Genomic DNA, 16,837 nt, shown 5'->3' with positions numbered 1-16,837 from the left:
CTAGACCTCCTGACTACTTTCTCCTGGCGTCTAATATCCCTCTTGGTTGAATAGTCCGGTCCTCCTCTCCTGTCCAGATCCGAGACCAGATTAGAGCCTCTCCTCTGAGGCCAAAAAGGGTCAGTCTCTGTAGCAGGTTCAGTGCTAGACCATGCCTTTCATGGAGGAAACTCACTGTGATGTCACACATACAATTTTAGACTAATTGTGAGTGACTTCTGTAAACATTTAAACCAACAAGTGAAACCAACTGCACATTCATTGTTGTTGGACGATTACAACTTGAACACAATGTAGGCCTTAGTGCTGTTACGAGACAAACATTTCAAACTCAATTTCTATACTAAGGAATTTACTTGATACTCAATACTGATCCGATACCATAATGATAATTTTAAAAAAAAACAAAAAACACTATTTAGACAATAGAACATATAATCATAGTACTTTCTTTTATATTACTATGAGGTCCTGTATCTGTGTAATCCCTCAGTGGTCCAGGTAGGTTCCATTGTGATCCATGGGCGTATACTAGTCTATGTGGTCTAATGCTTGTTCTGATATAGCTCAAGATCATTTCAGGTAAGGTTAATTTCTGTCCTGTGACTATTTTAGTATCAATACTTGCTCAAATCAAATGAGTATTTACTTGTACTAAGATCATGTTTAAAGGACAATAATAACACCTTTGCTTTATTATTTCATGATTTAGAACTTGAAATAAAGCTCAAGTTATTTCACACCCCCAGTGCTCAATATACTCTGATCTGGTGCAACTTGTCATATGCTGACTGCAGAGGGAATTACCACAGTGAAAACTATGAAACTAGGTAATGAGAAACATGACTGGACAAGTGAATTGACAACAGAAATGCTTCATCTACGACATCACAAGACCAAACTGTCAAGCCTGACAGCAGCAGTTACAGAGAGGGGCGGCAATTTTTCTGTAGACAGTGAATTGGAACCGATCGAGTCAGAACCACACCCATGCTCACTTCCTATTTGGAACATGGCCGCTAACAGGTTAGCTATGTCCATTTATATATACAGTCTATTGTGATAACACACGTCTACTGACCTATAAACTACTCCAGACCAGCAGATCAGCGCCTCACTGGAACCATGCTCGCAGAGGTCAGAGCTCAGTGTGACAGGATGCACTGGTTTAATCACTTTGAAAGGCTTAGGAGAACCACGAGTCCCGAACTGCATCAACTCAATTACTGAGTCTTACTAAACAAGAAGATACATAATGTATCATTTTACATTTTGTTCATTGTAAACCACAGTATTGTGAAACAGTAATAAAAACAATAATAAAAACAATTCCACAACAATAATAAAAACAATTCCACAAAATTCCTGTTCAGAACTACAGAATTGAGAGGCCCAAAGCAACGAAAACATGCACAGTAGGTCAAATCCAAATATGCAGGAATCATTCTAAATACAACCTTGAGTAAGTTATTGACACTAACATTAACACTGTTGGTTTCATGGTTTAAGTTTCATGAAGTTAAAACCTTTTGAATGTATTATGACAAAGCCATTACAGTTCCTATCCCTGCATAGATAAAACATATGTGTATTTGTGTGTGTTTGGTAGTCAGGAGCCTCCTCGCTCCATTAGACCTGTGTCCCTGTTTGTGTGTGTATGTATGTGCGTGTGTGTGTATATGCAGCTGAACCAGGACGACAGGTGTGATTTAAGGAAAGACTGGACCAGAGCGGAAGAGATGGTCTGCAGACAGCGCACGAGGAATGCTCTGATATCCATGTGTGCCTCGCTCTCTTGCTCATACCCTAAAAGGACAGAGTGCTTTGATAAACACAGTGCAGTACAGTAAACCCTGTGAGACAAGCGCTACTTCTATAGGGACCTGTACTGTAACTGATGTGGATCTGGACACAAGGTGGAGGACGTGTGGCTAGATTTGAGGTCATCGTTTAATTATAAAACCTATGTTGTTATGGCGAGTTACAAATTTTAATGGCTCTATATTATACACGGTAATATATAAAGTTAGGTTTGTGATAAGAACTCCTTGAACCGCCACCTTAATGTGGTGGAGGGGTTTGAGCACCCAAATGATCCTGGGTGCTATATTGTACCCCTGATAGGGTCAAGCATGGCAAACAGGTCCTGGGGGACAGGTCAGACTAAGAGCAGTTCAGAAGCCCCCTGTGATAAGTGTAAGCCAGTTACATTGCCCGGATTGGCGTTACCGGGGCCCCACCCTGGAGCCAGGCCTGGGGTGGGTGCTCGTCAGCGAGTGCCTGGTGGCCGGGCCTTTCCCCACGTGGCCCGGCTGGCCCAAGCCCAAAGGAGCAGCATTATTATTATTATAATAATGTAATTATGTTATTATAATGTTATTATCTTACACTCATCATGGGGGGCTTCTGAACCGCTCTTAGTCTGACCCGTCCCCCAGGACCTGTTTGCCATGGGTGACCATACCAGGGGCACAAAGCCTCCGACAACATAGCTCTCAGGATCATTTGGGTGCTCAAACCCCTCCACCACATTAAGGTGGCGGTTCAAGGAGGGGGGTCAGGAGTGTCAGAACAAGGCCAATTACGTCTCCCGGATTGGCGTTGGAGCCAGGCCTGGGGTGGATGCTCGTTAACGAGCGCCTGGTGGCTGGGCCTTTCCCCACGGGCCCGGCCCGGCTCAGCCCGAAGCAGCGAGGTGGGGCCGACCTGCTCCTGCGTGAGGAGCTGTGAGGAGCGAGTGCGAAGAGATCTAGGTGGCAGTCGAAGGCAGGGGCCTGGACAACCGGATCTCCGGACATGGAATGTCACCTCGCGAGGGGGAAGGTTTGCAGTTGGTTGAGAGTTACCGGCTAGATATAGTCGGCCTCACCTCCACGCACAGCCTGGTCATGGAACCCAACTCCTCAAGAGGGGCTGGACTCTCCATTTCTCTGGCATTGCCCGCGGGGAGTGGCGACGAGCTGGTGTGGTCAATGATCGACTTTGTTGCCGTGTCATCTGATCTCCGACCTCGTGTCTTAGACACTTGGGTGAAGAGAGGGGCTGAGCTTTCAACCGATCACCACCTGGTCGTGAGTTCGATCCGCTGGCGGAGGAGGAAGCTGGACAGACCTGGCAGGCCCAAGCATATTGTCTGCTGCTGTCGGGGTTGGGAGGAGTTTGGGGAGGCCATGGAGGAGGACTATGTCAAAGAAATTCTGGCAAACAGTCCGACGCCTCTGGAGGGGATGGAGGAGGATCTCCTCAATCCCACCGTCACGTCTTCCGAGAAGGAAGCAGAGACTGGGGACCCGGAGGCGGACTCGTCCATCACCCTGGCTGAAGTCATTGAGGTGGTTGGCAAGCTCCTTGGTGGCAAGGCTCTGGAGTGGACGAGATCTGTCCCGAATACCTTAAATCTCTGGATGTTGCAAGGCTGTCTTGGCTGACACGTCTCTGCAACATCGTGTGGCAGTTGGGGACAGTGCCACTGGATTGGCAGACCGGGGTGCTGGTCACTCTGTATAAGAAGGGGGACCAGAGGGTATGTTCCAATTACAGGGGAATCACACTCCTCAGCCTTCCCGGTAAGGTCTATTCCAGAGTACTGGAGAGGTGAATTTGACTGATAGTCAAACCTCGGATTCAGGAGGAGCAGTGTGGTTTTCGTCCCGGTCGCAGAACACTGGAGCCAGCTCTATACTCTCCATCCGGTCCTCGAGGGTTCATGGGCATTTGCAAAACCAGTCCACATGTGCTTTGTAGATCTGGAGAAGGCATTTGACCATGTCCCTGATGGTGTCCTTTGGGGGGTGCTTCGGGAGTATGGGGTCACTGGATATGAGCTCTTTCCTAAGGGCTGTCCGGTCCTTGTATGACCAGAGCAGGAGCTGTGTTCGCAATGCCAGGAGTAAGTCATACCTGTTCCCGGTGCATGTTGGACTCTGCCAGGGCTGCCCTTTGTCACCGGTTCTGTTCATTTTATTTATGGACAAAATTTCTAGGCGCAGTCAGGGGCCGGAGGGGTCTGGTTTGGGAACCACAGGATCTCATCTCTGCTGCTTGCAGATGATGTTGTCCTGATGGCTTAATCGAGCCAAGACCTGCAGCAGGCACTGGGGCGGTTTGCAGTCGAGTGTGAAGCGGCTGGGATGAGAATCAGCTCCTCCAAATCTGAGGCCATGGTTCTCGACCGGAAAAAGGTGGCTTGCCCTCTCCGGGTGGATGATGAGTCTCTGCCTCAAGTGGAAGAGTACAAGTATCTCGGGGTCTGAAGGAAGGAAGGATGTGAAGGAAGGATGGAGCGTGAGATTGACAGTCGGATCAGTGCAGCGTCTGCAGTGATGTGGTCGCTGTATTGGTTCGTTGTGGTAAAGAAGGAGCTGAGCCAGAAGGCAAAGCTCTCGATTTACCGGTAAATCTACGCTCCTACCCTCCCTGGGTGATGACCGAAAGGACAAGATCAGTAGGGTGAGGAGCTCTGTCACTCGGGAGGAGCTCGGACTAGAGCCGCTGCTCCAACACATCGAGAGGAACCATTTGAGATAATAAAAATGTTTTGTTGCTTGTTTAGAGAAAGGAAATTTGTTTATGAAACACATCTGACATACAATGGTCCCTTGCTATATCGCAGTTCATTTCTTGCGGTCTCACTGTTTCGCAGTTTTTTTGTGTGTGTAATTTTGCATGCTTTTTTTTTTAAAAGTGTATGAAGGCGCATTGTGGTCTGTGTCCTGATTAGCTAAGGGACATGCCACATCTCCTCTACAGTACAGAATGCGTTCCGTTTGACAAATTTACATAAATGTCCGACCGCAGTGTGACTCTGAAGGGCCGTATGTTTCCACAATGTCGATGAAATGTTCTGCACCGACAAAGGCAACTACGCCCATGTCCAAAAGGCCGAGGAAGATGCTAACCATCGCAGAAAAAGTTGGACTTTTGGACATGCTAAAGGAAGGTAGAAGTTTTGCGGCTGTAGTGAAATATGTGTGTATGTATTATGAAATAAATGAATCTTCGGTTTGACACATAAAGAAGGAGGAAAATAACATAAAGGAACGACAGCAGCAATAAGTTTTGTAACCTTTGAAATATTTGACGTTATTTTATGTATTAACATTTATTTGGGTCATTAGTATTTTGTTTATTACTTTGTACTTATTCTATTAACAATTAATATTATTTATTATATTATGTTTGAATAAATCACATTTGCTTTTCTCCATAATACTGCTTCCTACTTATCATTTTGGTACAGCGCATGTGAGGAGCGCACCAATAAATGTAAAGTATGAACGCGCACAGTGTGCACACAAGATGAGATAAATTGAGTTGTTGAATAAAAAGACTAGCTGTACACTGTCCTGTTGTGTTGGTCTATTTAAGGAAGAAAGACAGCAAGAACATACATCATATTAAATCTAACTGTAACTCGCCATACCCACAGCCTCATGAGGTAAGTGTGGTAAGAACAATATATTAGGGTTACAGTTTTAACAAGGATGCAAAAAGGGTTGTAACTGTGTGCAACAAGACAATCGTAAAGATAGAGTCTGCTTTAGCTTTGTGGATCAGTGACTGCAGGAAAAAGAAACGCTGGATATGAACATCATCCGCACAAAAGCTAAAATGCTTTATGAAACCTTTGCTGATAATGATGACATTCATGACAGTGAGGAGCAGGATGTGGAGCCCAGGCCATTGACAAGTATACAGTACCAAGCCCGTTTAATGCCGGCAAGGGCTGGTTTGACAAATATCAGAACTTTAAAGTGTTTCTCTGAACGGAGACTAACTATGTTCTTTACTCGGAAAAAGACACTACAGTGGAGCGGCACAAAGAGGCGCGGTCATAGGAACTATGAAATATGCGTGAGTCACTGTTAGGGTTGTTTATGTGTCCAACCTCGTAGGTTGATCATTAAATTTAAATTTGTTACAGTATTTCTAAAAGCTGTCATTTTTATTTACAGTACAGTATAGTATTTGGTTTCGTTCTATAATACTGTGCTTATTTTTTTAAATCTACAAAGGTTTGAACTTTGAGAGTGTTTAAACAAGAGAGAAATGTGAGAAAATGTTAATGTCTGTCTGAGAAAAGTGTATGAAGTGTGTGGTGAGGGGTTTTACAGCCTTAAAATATATATAATAACTGTAAAAAATAAAGCTTTCTATTTCGCGGATTTCGCCTATTGTGGGTTATTTTTTTAACATAACCCCCGCGATAAAGGAGGGAACATTGTATTCACTGCTTTGATGATTAAAATGGCTAAAGGGATAGGCTCCAGCAAAACACCAGAGTATATAAGTCAACTTTGATTTAGTGGAAAACACAATAATAATAATTTCACAGATTAAATCTTGTCATGTAGTCTAAAAAAGAAAAAAAAAATCTCACTACTGCAAAGAAAAGTAGATACAATACATATTGATCCCAAAAAAATACTGTCCCAACTTTCATATATTGAACTATAAGTCAATATAGTGATTATTGTGACAGGTCTAGTGGTCCATGGGTGTATACTAGTCTATGTGTCTTATACTTGTTCTGATACAACTCAAGATCATTCTAAATTCAGGAAAGGTTCAATTCTGTCCTGTGAGTATGACTTTTTGAGGAACCGATAGTAGTCTGTGTAATCCCTTGTCCATTCGTCCAGGTCTGATCCCTAGCTGCCCATCCTAGCCGCTTGGATGAGCAGTGAAACATCTTCACTCCTACAACGATTTGTCCAGTTGACAGATTTAACTTCGTCTAGTACCGATAGTTCCTCAAATAAGTATCCAGTTTACATACTAGTTTTAGTATGTGTTCACTTGTTAATCAAGTTTTGAGTTTGAAAAATACTGTCCAAAGTTCTTTCTTCTGTACGAACTCCTCACGTTCAACATTGTGTGAAAAATATGGTGGTATGAACTTGACACAATAAAGTTGGAAAATCCCACTTATGCAAAGTGGATATGTATTGGAGCACATCACTTGCAGTTATAACAAAGCCCAGTAGAAGAGCTTACCTTGATGGAGGGGGCAGAGGAGAAGGTGGAGCTAGAGATCTTAAATGGAGTTGCTCCGAGACCCAGGGTCAGTTCTGAAACACAGGAACATATTCAAACATGTTTGTAAGATACATTTAGAACTGGTTTAAACCTGCTGTAGTCTCGTTTTTATCTTGGCTTTGTCCTGGTTTAATCCAAATGTGTGCTTATTTTAGTTCCTCATTACACAACATTTGAAGCTTTTAACCATATTATTGTTGTACTTTTCTTCATTTCAAGGTAATCCATGAGGTGTTCCTCTGTGTTTTTAAAGTCCATACACAACTCTAATTCTGACTCATAAGACATTTGTATTTTACCCATTATGTCTACAATCTGAGCTATTTCTGATAAACTCTAACAGTGGTTAGTGCTCTCACCTTATAACTAGAAGATTCTGGGATCGATTCTGGGGTGGCACCAGTGCGCCAGTTTCTCCTACCACTAAAAACATGTAAAATAGGCTCCTCCCCTTTGGGGCCTGAACCCTCCTCAAAATTCTTTTTAATCTCAGTGGGAGTATGTCAGTTAATGGTTAGTAATATAGTGATACTCATTTTAGTCTCCCACCCCTACATAAACACAGGAGCTTTAGGCTATTTGGACTTTCTCCTGAGTCTCTCGACCTGTAGATGAGGTAAGTCATCTCTCACTCCAGAATGTTCCACAGAGACGGACATAAACAGCAGGTCTCACACAGGCTAATGTACCTGATGTCAACCCCTTTATAAACATGGCTCTGTACTAGCTCTCCTCTGCTCCATAACAAACCAGCACTCGCTAATGGTAATGCCCACCGTGAACACAGCAGAGGGGCTCCAACATGGCTAACAGACGGCTCACTAAAAAAGGAGTGCACTGGTCTAATGTACTGAGGTGAGAGATGGAGCTAATGCTAACAGGAATTAAGTAAACTGTTTGAGTAGGGGGTAGGGGTGGGCAACATAGAATGTAGAATGTTATTTTTGCATTATCAAAAAAAAAAATTCAAACTATATTTTAACAGTGCATTAGGAATGTGCTAAAGTGTGCCTGTAAATGTTATGTATTGAAAGATACATCAATATATTATTTATAGTAATATAATATGCTATTGTGATTTGAAAACAGACCTTTCTGTGCAGAGTTTACATGTTCTACTCGTGTCTCTACATCTCCTCTGGCTGCTCGAGGTTCCTCCATCTCCAAACTGACGGTTTAGTTGGACCAAAGTTTGGCCTGTCTTGATAAATGCTATATTGACTTATCGTTCGTACTACACACGTAGACAAAATTGTGAGTTTTTCTTTCATCAACCAACGTGTACCAACAATGGTCACAGAAATGATTTGAATCTGTCAAAAGTAATAATACATAAAAATTGTATGAAATGTATCCAGTGAAAGTCAGACATTGCTTTTCAACCATGTTTCAACAGAATTATTAAAAAAATAAACTCATGAAACAGGCCTGGACAAAAAATGATGGTACCCTTAACTTAATATTTTGTTGCACAACCTTTTGAGGCAATTACTGCAACCAAACAATTCCTGTAACTGCCAATGAGACTTCTGTACCTCTCAGCAGGTATTTTTGGCCCACTCCTCATGAGCAAACTGCTCCAGTTGTCTCAGGTTTGAAGGGTGCCTTTTCCAGATGGCATGTTTCAGCTCCTTTCAAAGATGCTCAATAGGATTTAGGTCAGGGCTCATAGAAGGCCACTTTAGAATAGTCCAATGTTTTCCTCTTAGTCATTCTTAGGTGTTTTTAGCTGTATGTTTTGGGTCATTATCCTGTTGCAAGACCCATGACCTGCCACTGAGATCAAGCTTTCTGACACTGGCCAGCACATTTCTCTCTAGAATCCCCAAGTCTTAAGATAGTCTTGAGATTTCATTGTACCCTGCACAAATTCAAGACACCCTGTGCCAGATGCAGCAAAGCAGAAAATAACAGAACCTCCTCCATGTTTCACAGTGGGGACAGTGTTATTTTCTTTATATGCTTCATTTTTCCATCTGTGAACATAGAGCTGATGTGCCTTGGCAAAAGCTCCATTTTTGTCTCATCTGTCCATAGGACATTGTCCCAGAAGCTTTGTGGCTTGTCAACGTGTAGTTTGGCAAATTCCAATCTGGCTTTTTAAAAATTTGTTTTCAACAATAGTGTCCTCCTTGGTTGTCTCACATTAAATTCACTTTGGCTGAAACAAGGACGAATGGTGCGATCTGACATTGATGTTCCTTGAGGTTGAAGTTCACCTTTAATCTCATAAGAAGTTTTTCTTGGCTCTTTTGTTACCGTTCGTATTATCTGTGTCCGTCTATCTGAAAATTGATTTGTCATCAATTTTCCTCCTGTAGCCACGTCCAGGGAGGTTGGCTACAGTCCCATTTCTGAATAATATATGCAACTGTAGTCACAGCAACATCAAGCTGCTTGGAGATGGTCTTATAGCCTTTACCTTTAACATGCCTGTCTATAATTTTCTTTCTAATCTTCTGACACAACTCTTTCCTTTGCTTCTTCTGGTCCATGTTGAGTGTAGTACACACCATGTCACCAAACATCACAGTGACTAATTGTAGCCCTATATATAGGCCCACTGACTGATTACAAGATTGTAGACACCTGTGATGCTAATTAGTGGACACACCTTGGATTAACATGTCCCTTTCGTCACATTATTTTCTGTCTTTTCTAGGGATACCATCATTTTTGTTCAGGCCTGTTTCATGAGTTTATTTTTTAAGTAATTCTGTTGAAGCATGGTTGAAAAGCAATGTCTGACTTTCATTGGTTAATTTTCATAGAATTGACTTCCGGTGTTGCGTTCAATGGAGTAGGTGTGTTGGCCGCTAGCTCCCGCAGTACTTTTTCAGTTTTAGCTACAAAAGCTATTTTAGCTATTTGACTAACCGTGCACTCATTTTGGGGCTTCGGACAGTGTGGCAGTTGCTTGGCGTTTGAAATATCCCCAAAGCGAGCAAACAAGACACAAAAGACACAGCGGTGGAGAGTTCGTCTGCAGCTGCTAGTGCCCTCACCTGTCGGTGTTAGCGCTAGCTTGACGGGCTTACTAGAGCAACACAAAACAGTTATAGCCACTGACTTCAAGGCCTCATTCAGTGTGATTGACAACAAGTTAGACAAGATTCAAGCCGATATAACGGGCCAGGGGAAACATATCAGTGATCTTGAGGAAAATGCAGAGGACGTGAATCAGCACTTGGTGAACCTTGAAGATATCTGTGAGTCACTACAGAAGGAAACTAAGTCACTGAAATCCAAACTTTCTGATCTAGAGGGGAGAAGTAGGAGGCAAAACATACGCATTCTGGGCCTACCGGAGTTATTGGAGGGTCTGTGTCCAATTGTTTTTTTCCCTCAACTTCTTGTGGAAGTTTTTGGCGCCAAGATACTGACTTTTGGGACTCTGGAATACCGCGGTCACAAACTGAGTCTATGAGGATTATAATACTGATGTTGTGAAACAACGAGCTGAGTATAAGGACGTCGTGACCGACCTTTATAAAAAAGGATTTCGCCCATCTCTCCTCTTTCCTGCGAGGGCAGGATCATCCAGTGAAACGCAAGAGAGTCCTGACATGTTTAAAACAGCTGGAGTGATTTTTTTTTGCAGGAGACTCACCTGCGGGATTCAGATCATTCACACCTAGGGAAGTGCTAGCCGGGACAATTTTTTCATTCGCATTTTAAGACATGAGCCAGGGGCACTGCTATTCTCATTGACCGAAATATTCTGTCAACCCTCAAATGTTGCTGATAAAAATGGGCATTTTGTTATTGTCTCTGGCAGACTCTGCAATAAACTGGTGACCTTAGCAAATCTTTATGCACCCAATTTTGATCATGTGAATTTTTTTTGCAATCTGTTCTCCCATTTCTCTGATTTAAACAGCAATTCTTTAATTCTAGGGGGAGACTTTAATTTCTTTTTGGATGCAATATTAGACCGCTCATCCTCTAAACCTGCATCTCCTAACAAACTAATGTGAAATCTTTTCTTGAAGATTATAGCCTTACAGACCCTTGGCGCTTTTTGTACCCCACTAGTAGAGACTACTCTTTTTTATCTCATGTCATCATACATTCACTAGGATAGATTATTTCTTTATTGATAGCTTATTACTTTCTAATCTTACTTCTTGCACTTATGAAAGTATTACTGTTTCTGACCACGCCCCCCCCCCCCCCCTTGTACTTAAATTGACTTTCCAGGGAAGTGATTCTGTGAGAAAGCACTGGAGACTAGATCCATTGTTGCTTACTGATAAATAATTTGTCGTAGATATCTATTCCAAAATCATAACCTTCTTGACTGAAAACAGAACACCAGGTATGCCAGAAAGCACAGTATGGGAGGCAATGAAAGCATTTCTTAAGGGGGAAATTATTTTGTTTGCAGCTTTTAAACAGAAATCTGTGAGGCAGGAATAGGAGAACATTTCAGACCAGATTTTAAACCTTGACAGGCAGTATGCACAATCACCATCACCCACACTGTATAAAGAATATTTGAAATTGCAGACTAAGCTCAATCTTCTTTCCACTCGCCAGGTTGAGGGTTGTTTGCTTAGAAATAGGAGTGAATTTTACGAACATGGTGAAAAAACTGGTAAACTTCTAGCCAATCAGCTCCACTGCAAATTGCAAGTCAAATTATAACTGGAATTAGGACGGATAATGGGGAGGTTAAATCTGATCCAAAAGTAGTTAACGATATGTTTAAGTCATTTTACTCTAAATTATACTCATCAGAATCTACAGTGAATGTTGATGACTTGGACAGTTTTTTCAACTGTACTGATATGCCTTCACGTTCCCCAGACTCAAGACAAATTCTAGAATGCCCCATTACAAAGGAGGAAATTAAATTGGCAATATCATCTGTGCAGTCAGGAAAATCTCAGGGCCCTGATGGGTTTTCCGCAGATTTAAAAAAAAAAGTTTTCTGTTGACCTTTGCCCTTTTCTGTGTGATGTTTTTACTGAATTGTTTAGCTCTGGGGTACTCCCTGCTTCCTGTTACCAATCCTGTATCTCCTTGCTACATAAAAAAGATAAAGACCCTCTTAACTGTGCGTCCTACAGACGTATATCTTTATTGAACATGAATATTAAAATGTTGTCTTTTTAACATTATCTACACCCCTAACCACAAAACACCTAAATGTCTTATTGGTATGGATGGTGAAAAAGCATTCAATAGGGTCGAGTGGGGCTACTTATTTTTTACTTTAGAAAGGTTTGGCTTTGGTCTTTTATTTTGCTCCTGGGTCCTTTACATAAGTCCTATGGCTTCTGTGCTGCCAAATGGTCATTATTCACAATTCTTTAAACTATATCGTGGAACAAGGCAGGGCTATCCCTTAAGCCCATTGCTTTTTGCTTTAGCAATTGAACCACTGGCAATTGCAGTCAGAGTCAGTAGAGAGATACAAGGCATCTGGAGGGGTGGAATTGAGCATAAAGTCTCCCTTTACGCGGACGATCTACTTTTATTTCTTTCCAATCCACCCACTTCCTTACCTCCTGTACTTAGTGTTAAATGCTTTTAGTAAATTATCGGGATATAAGACAAACTTAACTAAGAGTGAATTGTTCTTTATCAGTGGAAAAGGTGGAGACCAGGATCCTTTAAATTTACCTTTCAAAGTAGTGTCTGACAATTTCAACCATCTTGGGATATGCATCACTAAACAGTTAAACAACTTGTTTAAGAGTAACTTTGTTCCCCTTTTTGATCAAAACAAGCAAATGCTGTCTAAATGGTCTCCATTATCTCTCTTGTCTCTGGTGGAGAGAATAAATTCTGTTAAAATGACAGTCCTCCCAAAATTCCTTTACCTGTTTCAGTGTCTTCATATTTTTATTGCCAAATCATTTTTTACATTTTTAGACTCTTTAATTAGTTCATACACTTGGAAGGATAAACCACCTAGATTGAGGAGGGCTATTCTTCAGAGGCCCAGACAGGTGGGAGGACTGACATTGCCCAACTTTCAATACTATTACTGGGCTGCAAATATTAGGTGTATGCTTGGAGCAATCATCTCCTGCCTGGGTCATCATGGAGTCACACGCGGCTAATAAAATGTCTTTACTAGTAACTTTGGGGTCACTGCTCCCTCTTGCCTCCTAGTCTTCTGGTAATAATAAAGTAGTTCAACAGTCTTTAAGGATTTGGTCCCAGTTAAGGAAGAGTTTTGGTCTCCAAGCTTTCTCACTCCAGAGTCCAGTTGCTTTAAACCACATGTTTGCCACTTCCATGACAGATGGGGCATTTCATGTTTGGCCCAAAAATTGTTGTGTGTGGAGCTGAACAAACCTACCAATCACGGTGGGTTATATGGCTCTCGGGGCGGGACATCGGCCAGCTTGATGCAGAGAAACATTTCTCAATGAGTGAAAGTTACAGCAGCGTTGTTATGAAGTATTTTCTTCCGTGCCTGACTGGACATTCGTCCCAGCACTCTGTGCTCACAGCACTTCAAAAAAAGTTTTTTTAAGTTGCTGCCATGCGGGACATTATACGTATATATATATATATATATATATACGTATATAAATGTGTATAACTGTATACATATATTTATACACACACATGAATGGCACTTAGAGAGTTAATATTGTCTCTCTCTGACAAAATAAGTGATGCGTACGCAGCGGGATAAAAGAAAAGAAAGGAGGTCAATGCAATGTAATGTAGTCTGCAGTCACATAGCCACACCTGTCCGTCGGCAATAACAGTCCCCGGTAACGCGAACCAATTACAGGGTGTCCCAATTCGCCACATGCACAGTTCAAAGTGCTGTTCGAAGTACCCGGCCAATGAAGGGGACTCCTCCATGTAGCCCCCTTTGTGCTGAAATGGGACACGGAGTGTACTTCAACCTCTGTCTGTGCGCTTATCTTATGTGATGTCGCTGAAATAATTAGTTTTATTTTTAATGATTTATTAGAAGAAGAAAAGTTAAGGTGTCGTCGTCGCAGCAGTTTTTTCTGTTTAAACTGAATGAAGTAAGGAATTAATCTTTCCCTTTGAATATCAATAGACAAATATAAGGTTCGAGGTGATTTTTGTGAATGTAGCTTCTACATAATTTTAACAAAATATACCTTGTTAAAATGTAATAACAGAGACAGAGGTAACAGTATATTTTTTACATTAATTGTCTATAAACCAGAGAACACAGATTAGTTGTACATAAAGTGGGATATTGCAGTTTAACAGTTCTGTATTTGGGCCAGGTTTAATTTGATCTGTGGCTAAATCACTTTAATACCAGTAGAGGGCGCTGTTTACCTTCTATGTCTTCTATACCTGAGTGTGCCAGAGCTGCACAGGTTTTTTTTATCATTAAACACACGGCCTGTATATATCTTTATTCAGCTTTTACAGTTTCATGTTGCAACAGTTTCATGTCGCACTGTTGTAGGTGACTTACATTTGAACGTGTATTGCGTAGCGGACTCCATTTGTGTAGACAAATGACGGGATATAGCAGTGTGCGAAGTGTGCTCGGATGCAAGCTCCGGCTACGGCCTATCTCCATGGAAACACATGACACATTTTCGGCCGCATTCGTTGGGTGCATGAAATGGGCCAGCACTTGTTGCGCCAGAAGTTACGTAAGCCCTTAAATGCATTTTTTTTAACAGCATTTCCTGTGGAAAACCTAATGCGGCCCAGCCTCAGGTAAATTGAGTTTGAGACCCCTGCTTTAGACAATCCGGTTGACAAATTGCTTTTGGTCAAACCCACTGGCTGCTATTAGATCAAAATGGGAACAAGATCTAAATCTTCCTCTAACAGATGAGGTGTGCTCGTCATGCGCTCATTCAGTTTAAATTTGTCTAAGGTTAAACTAGCATGCATCTACCCTGATGTGGACCTAACTTGCAGTAAATGTAGCAGCGCTCCTGGCACATTGTTGTCTGGGGTTAGTTAATTTCTGGCATTCTGTTTTTTAGACTATATCTGAAATCCTGCAGTATCAAATTAAATCAGATCCACCCTGCCATTTTCGGAGTGGCCCTGGACCCATTTTTACCAAACTCCAAGCTAAAGGTTCTGACCTTTGCACTCTTTATTGCCAGACAAGCTATTTTATTTAAGCGGAAAGACTCAGCATCTCCCTCCCATGCACAATGAATAAAAGACATAATGTTGTATATGGATTTGGAAAAGATTTGATATACTGTTCGCAGATCAGGAACAAAAATTTTTAAACTATGGCGCCCTTTCTTTGATTATTCTGAGAAACCTTCAGCTATTGCTTCAACTATTGAAGCAATATTCTGTGACCATTGTGAGTTTTTCTTTCATTAACCGAAGGGTACCAACAATCTTGTCCACGTCTATATATTGATTTATTGTTCAATATATAAATTGAATGATTTTAACTTTATTGGGATATATTGCAAATGCTGTAATCATTTTGGATAGTAAAATGTCCTGTGTTAGTAGTTTAGACCTCTACAAACATATTTTGAAATGCATGGGATTATTGTATTAGTTTATCAGTTCATATTTCAGTCTTCTATAGACATTTTGAACAGAATCCTTCTTTTTAAATGTACATCTCTTACTTGACAAATACAAGGTTGTCTGAAGTTATAGGTTGATAGGTTGTGTCTGAGTGGACACACAAGAAACCTGCAAACTCCACAAGGCCAAACATTATTCAGGAATCAATCCTCCCATGCCACATACATAATATATACACCATCAAATACTTCTATACAACATGTTTTGACAGATGTGTGTGTGTATGACACACACATCTGCCATAAACTGGCCATAAACTGGCTGAATAGGCAATCTGCTCACAGTACCACAAAGAGTTATGTAAATATGTGTATGTTTAGACAGAGCAGTACTGTCCTCTACATTATTCCTTGTGTCCTGTCCCTCAGAGGTCCTTTGTCCACACTGGTCTCACTGGTCCCCCCCCACACACACTTCATAGAGGGATCCCACTCTCCACAAGCCCGCCTCCCCCTTCTCTTTGTTGCTCTCTCCCTCCTGTGTCTTTCTCTCCCTTTTTCTCCTCTTCTCTCCTCAGCCCCCCTCCGATTCTCTCTTTTTTCATTTCTCCTCTCTTCTTGCCTCTCCCTCTCTCCATCTTTTCCTCTCCTCTCATTTGTCTTTGTCAATCTCTCCTTGCTCCTTTCCGCTTTCTCCTCTCTCCATTATCTCTCTCCTCCTTTCTTCTCTCTTCTTTTTCTCTTCTCTTTCTTCTCCTCTCCTGTCTCTCATCTTGTAGATCTTTGTCCTTATCTTCCTTCCTTTTTCCTCTCTGCATCCTCTCTTCTTTGGCTTTCTCTTTACAGTATCCCTTTCATACATTCTGAATGGAGAGATGGTGTGACCCCCTCCCACATCCATAGCTTCCTCCCAGATCAGACCCTGACTTTAAAAGGTGCTAAATTGACTCTTGTGACCTTTAAGCCATGTTGGCATGTTGGAGTTGTGTTTTGTTTCATTCACATGTTTGAGTATTCCTGGCTTATTAGTCTGTCTACATCTCCAAAGCTCAAAATGCTCTGTTCCACCTTGTGATGTCATGAAGTTGTAGTTTTCAAGTTAACAGCTACCTGTTACCGTTTGTTCAGTAGAGACTAGCAATTCGAGGTCTGAAATGATCTAAATTATACTAGTAAAGGTGTATTAACACATGACATCACAATGTAGAACAGACAACACAATTCCAGACATGTTTTTGAGGAGGAAATAGCATAGTAATATTGGCCCTTTAATGTCCAGCTGTATTGGATTTGCCAATAATAATAATAATAGAAATATATTGAATTTA

The 16,837-nt window shown here is 41.6% G+C and overlaps 1 protein-coding gene across 3 annotated transcripts in view; it reads right to left on the bottom strand.

Moving 5' to 3' along the window:
- Positions 1–16,837, bottom strand: part of smtnb (smoothelin b) — a 153,891-nt gene that overhangs the window by 27,957 nt on the left and 109,097 nt on the right. For all 3 annotated transcript variants that reach the window (XM_055224058.1, XM_055224059.1, XM_055224060.1), the window contains exon 10: positions 6,997–7,070. In XM_055224058.1, coding sequence (XP_055080033.1) covers positions 6,997–7,070 — 74 coding nt within the window. The remainder of the gene's footprint in view (positions 1–6,996; positions 7,071–16,837) is intronic.

The sequence above is a fragment of the Periophthalmus magnuspinnatus genome, chromosome 9 (assembly GCF_009829125.3).
Source record: "Periophthalmus magnuspinnatus isolate fPerMag1 chromosome 9, fPerMag1.2.pri, whole genome shotgun sequence".
Lineage (NCBI taxonomy): Eukaryota > Metazoa > Chordata > Actinopteri > Gobiiformes > Gobiidae > Periophthalmus > Periophthalmus magnuspinnatus.
Note: the sequence above shows the minus strand (reverse complement) of the source record. Positions and strands in the feature narration are given on the sequence as shown.